The sequence below is a fragment of the Crotalus tigris genome, unplaced genomic scaffold (assembly GCF_016545835.1).
Source record: "Crotalus tigris isolate CLP2741 ecotype Arizona unplaced genomic scaffold, ASM1654583v1 scf7180000017666.379230911805:20528666, whole genome shotgun sequence".
NCBI classification, from domain to species: domain Eukaryota; kingdom Metazoa; phylum Chordata; class Lepidosauria; order Squamata; family Viperidae; genus Crotalus; species Crotalus tigris.
This window is the reverse complement of record NW_024096552.1, coordinates 4,239,934-4,249,036: the sequence shown is the minus strand read 5'-3', so window position 1 is coordinate 4,249,036 and position 9,103 is coordinate 4,239,934. Positions and strand designations below refer to the sequence as shown.

General features: G+C 43.2%; 1 protein-coding gene across 1 annotated transcript; it reads left to right on the top strand.

The window, feature by feature from the left end:
- Window positions 1–4,130: 4,130 nt before the first annotated feature.
- Window positions 4,131–7,852, top strand: LOC120305132 (zinc finger protein 271-like). Its single transcript, XM_039336547.1, has 2 exons — window positions 4,131–4,252; window positions 5,421–7,852. The coding sequence occupies exon 2, from the start codon at window positions 5,730–5,732 to the stop codon at window positions 7,293–7,295; it is 1,566 nt and encodes a 521-aa protein (XP_039192481.1). The 5' UTR covers window positions 4,131–4,252; window positions 5,421–5,729; the 3' UTR covers window positions 7,296–7,852.
- The last annotated feature ends 1,251 nt before the right edge of the window (window positions 7,853–9,103 follow it).

The following is a 9,103-nucleotide window of genomic DNA, read 5'->3' as shown; positions in this document are numbered from 1 at the left end:
GTCATAAATAGCAGTATAAAATTATACGGTTAAAAAGAGCAAAACATGGGCGCATATGTTGGAGTTATTTGATTCCAGATTTCTCCATGCAACAGAGCTCAGAGCCAGTAGCTAAAATGGCCAATATTTCCACCCATTAAAATGGCAGATTAGGGTGTCCCTCTGAAAAGGTCAGCCTGGTGATTAATTGGCCATGTGCTTTGGTAGGATATTCTATTTTTGCTTTTTGATTTCGTTTCATTATTATTTTCACAGAACATTTTTTTCCTGGACGTTCTAAGTAGCCATGCAAATTCATTCCCGCCGTCTTAGTTCTTTCCCTCAATATTTATCAGTTTCCTATTTGTGGATATTGCTTGCTCTAATGCAGACATGTCAAACACAAGGCCCGGGGGCCGGATGCGGCCCGCAAAGTGGTTTCATGTGCCCTGCGAAGCCATCTTGGAAATGGAACGGCCCCCGCTGCCCTGGCCCAGGCCCGCTGGAAGCCAATGTACAATTTTGTGGTGGCTATCTATGCTGAAACGCATTCAGTCTTAGCTTCACAAGCCTGTCTGAAAACAGCGAGGAACCAGCTCCTGCCGCATCGGCCCCGCCCCCTGGGTGCATGCTGGGGAGGTGTCACCCTTTGTGAGAAATGAAGAAATGCACCATTGCCTGGAAATGGCCAGCAAATGGCTCTCGCCTTCTTCACATATCCGGCTTGATGGGCCAGGGAGGGTTTTCGGCAGGCAGTGGGGTGCTCTCCTCACAGCGCCGAGAGGCTGAGCCAGGCAGGGCAAATCCCAAAAGAAGCACAATGCCGCCTAGCCCCCAGCCTGCCCAGTTTCAGCAGACAGCGGACACTCACCTCACAGTGCCAAGAGCTGGGCCAGGTGGCGCGAAAGTGATGAGAAATGCAATGTTGCCTAGCCCCCAGCCTGCCCAGTTTCAGCAGGCAGCAAGGTGCAAAGCTGGCAAGTTTCGCACCACCCAGCTCAACCTCTCGGCACTGTAAGGAGAGTGCCCTGCTGCCTGCTGAAACCAGGCAGGCTGGGGGCTGGGCAGCATCGCGCTTTTTGGATTTGCGCCACCTGGTTCAGCTTCTCATTGCTGTGAGAGCGCCTCGCTGCCTGCCAAGACCGCATGGCATTGCGCATGGCCTGAGAAGAACGGTGAGGCTCCTCCACTGGACCATGCCTTGGCACTTGCCCTGGTCTCACCCCCTTCTGCCAGAGACCCTCAGATATGTCCCACTTTTGCCCAGGCCCCCACAGGCACCCTTGATGCAAACGATGTAGAGCTGGCTATGCCCATCCAATAGGCCACACCCACCCTGGCCACACATACTCTGGCCACACACATCCGCCCCCCCCCCGAGGGCAACCACAATGCTGATGCGGCCCTCAATGAAATTTTTTGACACCCCTGCTCTAGTGTCACATGCTCTGGGGAATGGATGATGTCATTTCATTACAAGACTGCAGTCATAACTTTTCTATTAGAAGATACAGATACATAAGCCTTGTTCAAGCACCATCAGTACCTTGCTCTTATCCTGTTCTTGAGTTTTGAGTTTCTCCCCATATTTGTACTGTTAAGCTACATCAATTCTATTCAGAATACACTCTGCATGTATTTCCTTTTGTGATTACATTAAAAGCTTTTTTTCTGTAAGTTTCAAGAGGACAGAGTAAAATTAAAATGGGAAAGTAAAAGCTGCTGATACAAATAGGGTTCACAGTAGGGGTAAAGAAACACAATAGAGTTTTAACACATTATTGTTAACTGATAAGGTATTTCTTATCTGACCCTGATTTCCCCTTTCATTTCCCCCCCCCCGTTTAAATCCTACTTTTAAAAAAAAATTATTTGTATCTCTTCTTTATTATTTCTACTTCAATTTAACCACTCTAAAGATCCTCAAAAACTTATATTTTAAAATTATTTATTTAAAAATGAAATTTCTATAGCCCCCCCCCCCCTCAAAAGCAATTGTGGGTGATGTATAACAATCAGATAACAATGACATATATAAAATGTAAAAATCTATACTAAGAATTAATATAAAAACAAAACCCTAGGCCAGGGGTAGGCAACCTCGGCTCTTTTATGACTCATGGACGTCAACTCCCAGAATTCCCGAGTCAGCTATTCCCGAGTCAGCTATGAGTCATAAAAGAGCCGAGGTTGCCTACCCCTGCCCTAGGCAATAAAATGGATGCAAATGGGCCACCTCAGCAATGGAGCCATCTGAGCATCTCTCAGATTGCCTTAGAGCAGTGGTTCTCAACCTTTCTAATGCCGCGACCCCATAATACAGTTCCCCATGTTGTGGTGACCCCCAACCACTTATACATCACCGGGTGCCAGGGGCGTGGCCAAAGAAAAGGGGGAAAAAATGACGGACAGTCTTGTTTGGTGACCCCCGTGAAATGGTCGTTCGACCCCAAATGCGGTCCCGACCCACAGGTTGAGAACCACTGCCTTAGAGCCCCAAGCCTGAGGATGTAACCAGGCCTTGACAGCCTTCCAGAAGGTCAAAAGGGGTGGAACTAGTCTCATTTCAGGGGAAAGGACATTCCGTATGGTGGAGGCCACAGCAGAGAAGGCACGTCTCCTGGGACCCACCAAATTCAGATTCTCAGCTGATGGTGCCTGCAGCATGTCTTCTTTGCCAGGTCTAATTGGGCAGGCTGAAATAAGCAAGGAAAGGCGATCCTTCATCTCAGTCCCATGCCAGGAACGGCTTTCAAAGTCAAAATCGGCATCTTGAATTGGGCCACTGACTGGCTCTCAAATGAATCAGTAATAACAGTTTTAGGATGTATGCTGGCTGTGGAATTCTGGGAGTTGAAGTCCACATGCCTTAAAATTGTCAAGGTTGAGAAACACTGACGTAGAGAGTTTTGATCTCCGGTAACAGCCAACCCATGCCAAAGTGCAAGAATATTTAAATCAGCTTCCAATCTGGAAACTAGTGCCCTCCAACTGTTTTTGCCCACGCAGCGTGGGAATTCCCAAGGCCGAAAATGTAGTGCTCTGGAAATTTGGAAGGATGCTCTAGTGAGATTTGTATTCCCCAACTATCCAGAGAGGATTATAATATCTCCTATCTAGATGTCACGTTGGAAACAACGTGAGTAGACCGCTTCTCATCCAAGAAGCAAAAGGTCTTCAAAGAAAAACAAGAAAGTCTAGTTGCCTGCTGAAAAAGAACCTTTGGAACAACCATAACTGGGTGACTGAGAATCTCCATAAACCCGGGTGGACACTTCCAGGTTTTGTACTGTTATGTGCTCCTGGCTACTTTCCTTCGTGACCAGAGGCAAGCTCGCCTGACCAATAACCAGCCAAGACACAGTGAAGGCCTTTTGTTTCGTTTATTGCAATAAGCGGGGAGAGAAGCTATCAAAGCTTGGTTCTCTCCAAAGTTTTAACCCAAAATATTTCCTTCTTTTATTCATCCCTATCACCGGCCGCTACAGCCTTCCTCTTTCCCCATTGGCTGAGGTACTATGAGGTTACCCTCTTTCTGACTGCCTATACACATTTCCTGATAACATATTAAATCATATTCACATATACAATAAGAAAAATTAGACATTTAAATGGTTATTTTAAACTCAGTAAATATTTATGTCCCCATTTTAAACAATAAGTTGTTTTCCTGCTTTTCAATTCAGTTTGCCTTTCCTCTTATCTTATTCAGCTTATTTTCCTATTCTCCAACCTGTCTTTTCCTGGCTAGCCATTTCCTATATATTTTTATGGCTTCTCTTCTTCCTTTCTCAGACCCAGCTATTTTTGCCTATATGGTTTATCTTACTTACTTTATGTTATCTCTTCCTGACTCTCACCATTTGTATTTTATATTCAATTAATTTCCATTGTATTGTAGGTTTAATTGACTCTGAAGATTTATCATATTGATGCATATTTATCAGTACCACATCATTCTATTAATAAGATGAAGATGGCAAGCTATTAATCTTTTAAGGGCTGCACACAAAAACAAGAACTTCATTAACTTATAGGACCCAGCAAGCAGCTGGCTGATCTTGGGATGCTAGGTAGCTAGATGGCGCTCTATGGTTAGGCAACAAGCGCGCCTGGAAAGTCGCAAATAGCGTCAATAGCAACGCCTGTAGCTGAACTGAAAGGAATTGAATTGCTGGAGACTATGTGGAGGAGAGAAGCGCAGAGCAATTTCCTCTTCCGGCTTCCTAATTAGAGGATAGCGGTGCCTCTCGCGCTCTTCCCAGGTTCGAAGGTGAGTTGAGGACAGGTCGGGGGAGGGACCGGGAGCAAGTAGGGCTGGGTGGTTTCCTCCACGTTTTATCCAGCAGCAGATCAACATTGAAATACATTTTGGGGAGAACCCCCTGCAGATGGTTTGGCAAGAGTTGGTACCTTCCAACGACTCTCTGGCTCTCTGCCTGACTATTTTTATTTATTTTGACTGATGAAGTTAATCTGAAGGTTCTCAGGTTAACAAACTTTGGTCCAGTTGCCATGATTTAACCTTTTAAAGATATTTTTGGCCTGCATGATTGAGTTTTCATTGACATATGCTGAAATATGCCGTCTGCTTCATATTCCTCCCCTCCGTTTCCCAGTTTTATTCCATTGGTGCTGCATGCTTTAAGCTGCTTGCAATTTTATGTTGAGTGGGAGGTTTAAAAAGGCTACTTCACCTTTGACTCCTTGTGCTTTTTATCAGTGTGTTGTTTTCTTGGCAAGTGAGGCAATTCATAGGCAAAATAACAATAGCACTTAGAGATTTATATACTGCTTCATAATGCTTTACAGCCCTCTCTGAGTGGTTGACGGACTCAGCATATTGCATCCAATAATCTGGGTCCTCATTTTACTGACTTCAGATGGATGGAAGGCTGAGTCAACCTTGAGTGGATCAAAAAGAACCCTTGACAGCAGTGAATTAGTCTGTAATCCTGCATTCTAACCTCTGAGCCACCAGGGCTTAAAACTGGTGTTTTAAATCTTGCGGAGGCTTTGGACACCATTTCCTCTGTTAATGCCTGCATATGCTTTGCAACCATTTCTGAGACATTTTGCAGACTGAAAAAACATGGATTTTCTACATACATACATGCATGCATAGGGGCATGTTTCTGTATTTCTTTCACATATATGTGTATCTATATAATCTATTCTCAGTATTTCCTGGTACATATGATAACAATTTGCAATGCTAGCATTTTGTAATTTACCCAAGTTAGCAAGAGAATTTCACAATTGTGTGGATATTTGAACTTGGATCTGGCTTTGTGTCATAATGCATGTTAGCGGTTAATCTGTTAATGTCATTTTGGCATGTTTGTTTTTTCATTGCAATATATGCTTTTTCTTGTTTGCACATCTTGTGCAACCATTTTATAAGCAGTAATTAAAGTAACCCTTTTATGTGAATCCTATAGACAAAGAAAATGTTAAGAAGAGCCTTCTGGACAGCAGAGAATCAGAAGCAGGACTAAAAAGGGAAGCAAATCCTTTCTATCCGATAATCAACATCTTTTCCTTTCCCTCCCAAAAGCCACAAAACTCTTCTTCCCCATCAAGCGAGCAACAAGTGAGAAAAAAAAATAGGAAAATGTTTTGAGCTGGAAAAAAATATTGTATCTGGAACTCAAGGAAACACTACATGAAAAGATAAAAGGAGGAACATTTTCAAAGTCAAAAAAAGAGGCAATAAGTCTGTGGGGAGGAATCAGTCATTCCAGAAAGCAATGCAGGCCCCATCCTGTGAAGAAAGAAGCAGCTTGGATCAAAGCACCATCCAAGAAAGGATCACAAATATTTTTGACCTCCTTAAGAATCCAAGTTTATCAGTGGTGGAAAACCTTCACAGATGTACATATTCTGGAAAAAACACAGATTGCAATTCACAGCTGATTATGCATGAGAGGACCCACACTGGTGAAAAACCGTACCAATGTTCTGAATGCAGCAGAGTCTTTTGCTACAGCTCCCAACTTTTTGAGCATAAAAGAATCCATAATGGAGAAAAGCCTTATCAGTGCCCACAGTGTAGCAAAAAGTTCAGTAAGCATGCCACACTGGTGATACACCAGCGGACACACACCGGAGAGAAACCATTTGAGTGTCCAGAATGCGGGAAAAGTTTCAATCAGAATTCCAACCTGGTGATACACCAGAGGACGCACACAGGAGAGAAACCGTATCTCTGTCAGGATTGTGGGAAAAGTTTCCGTCAGAATTCCAACCTGGTGATACACCAGAGGACTCACACAGGAGAGAAACCATATGTGTGTCAAGATTGTGGGAAAAGTTTCATTCGAAATTCTGACCTGGTGATACACCACAACACGCATACAGGGGAGAAAGTGTATGTGTGCACACGTTGTGGGAAAAATTTCATTCGGAATTCTGATCTAGTAGTACACCAGAGGACTCACACAGGAGAAAAACCATATAAGTGTCCAGACTGTGGGAAAAGCTTTAGTCGGCCTTCCCACCTGGTGATACACCAGAAGACTCACACAGGACAAAAACCATACAAGTGTCTGGATTGTGGAAAAAGTTTCAGGCGGAATTCTGACCTGGCGATACACCAGAGGATTCACACTGGGGAGAAACCGTATGAGTGTCCAGATTGTGGGAAGCATTTCACTCGAAATTCTGACTTGGTGATACACCAGAGGACTCACACAGGAGAGAAACCGTATGAGTGTCTGTATTGTGAGAAAAGTTTCAGTCAGAACTCTTACCTGGTGATACACCAGAGAATTCATACAGGAGAGAAACCGTATGAATGTCCAGATTGTGGTAAAAGTTTTACTCGGCATTCCAACTTGATGATACACCAGAGGATTCACACAGGAGGCAAAGTGTATGAATGTCCTGATTGTGGGAAAAGTTTGAGTCGGAATTCCAATCTTATGATACATCAGAGAACTCACACCGGAGAGAAACCATATGATTGTCTAGAGTGTGGGAAAAGCTTCAATACTAGATCAAATCTTACCAGCCATATGAAGTTGCACACAGGAGAGAAACCCTACAAGTGTCCAGACTGTGGGAAAAGTTTTAGTTGGAAATCTGGCTTGGTGACCCACCAAAGGATTCATACAGGGGAGAAACCGTATGAGTGTCCTGACTGTGGGAAAGGTTTCAGTACTAGGTCTAGCCTTATAAATCATGTAGGTTTACATACAGGAGAGAAACCATTCAAATGTACAGAATGTGGACGATTCTTCACACAAAATTCCTCCCTTGCTACACATAAGAAAATCCACTTGGTGCAGAAAGTGATGGATGTAGAGAAGACATAAATTTCATTTCTGATCTCCGTTTGGTAATACAGCTGAGAAATTAAATAGTTAATTCCTTACCATATTTGATAAAAGTTAAGTGCATGTATCTGGTTATGTAAGAATTTGCTAGATATGTCGGAACTGCGCAACCGGTATCCACAGAAGAAAAGGGAGGGAGGGAAACTTCCCCTTCACACCCACAGCAACCAATCACAGCGCAGATTGCCTCACGCTAGAGCCAGTACTCTCCAACCAATCAACTATCAATATGTGTTCTGGCTGTATACAACCCCACTGTTCCAGCTACCAAATGCAAATAGCAAGATATTTAGCAGAAATTGTACAATTGCTACAAAAAGGGCTTTAGGGGTAATTTTTTTTTCCTGTTTGATCAGAAATGATCATAGAACTCCAGACTTCTTCAACCTGGGTGTCCTCCAGATTTCAAGCCCCATAAATCCCCAGCTAGCATACCCTTTGCAGAAAATAACTGGAAAGCATGGGAGGAAGATAGAGGAGGAATGCTTTCTGCGTCGAGTTATTTCTACATGTAATAAAGGCAGAATATAAATATGGTTGCATGTATTATTATTTAATAAGAAAATTTATATGGCAGCCCAACCCATGGTGACTCCAGGCGGTTGCAGCAATAGAACCCTAATACAGAATACATTGCAAATGGCAAAATGCAGGCCATAGTTGATGACATTTTGATAGTCGGGGAATTCCAGAAAGGTGATTCTTTTGTTCAAATTAGAAGTTTAACTAGGCCTCCTGGCTTTACTAACAAGGTTGATGCCTGGTGCCATTTTTGCTTGAAACTGATATTGTTTCTCCTTGCAAGGAGTTAAAGGGGAGACGTTAACTGGGATGAATGGCATATACATTCGATAAATAAAGAAATTGTGCCTCAAGCAACTTGCAGATGGGCATCTTCAGCAGAACCTTTGTTTGATTCAACATTAAAACATTTATATAGCCACTTATGTTATTTAAAACAAATTCTGGCCAGCTGCCTATCAAAAATTAACACAAAAACCATGTTATTAAAACCAAATGCATAAAAACAAAAACCTGGTGACAAATGAAGCTCCTGATGCCTCCATTTATCCCAGTGCTTGGGGGAAGGGGGGGAGGGAGGGTTCATGCAGGTGTTAAAAAGGAGCAGAAAGGCTTCAGCCCCGGGATACTCCATATTGCAGGGACTTAGCCATTCCTCTCCTACCTATCCTGGCTGGAATTCGCCATGGAGGTAGAAGAAGATCCATCATAATCCTTAATGGGGTTATAAAAAGCGATGTCACATAATCTCGCATAGGGGAATCCGGGCAGTTCCAGTTGCTATTACAACTCCAGGACCATATGGGTCATTAAGTAATGTTATGTGCTCCTGGCTACTTTCCTTCGTGACCAGAGGCAAGCTCGCCTGACCAATAACCAGCCAAGACACAGTGAAGGCCTTTTGTTTCACTTATTGCAATAAGCGGGGAGAGAAGCTATCAAAGCTTGGTTCTCTCCAAAGTTTTAACCCAAAATATTTCCTTCTTTATACATCCCTTGTCCCGGCCGCCACATCCCTCCTCTTTCCCCATTGGCTGAGGTACCATGAGGTTACACTCTTTCCGACCGCCTCCTACATATTTCCTGCTACGTACTAAATCATACATCACATGTACACTAAAATTAGGAGATAATTTATGCAAGGTGTGTCAGTTAATATCAATTAATTGCGCATGCTCAGTTGCCTGAGTTCTGGCCCCCTTTTTTATGGCTTCTTAGAAAAATAGGTTCTTTCCTGTTTTGCTAGTTATCTTCTATTACAGATA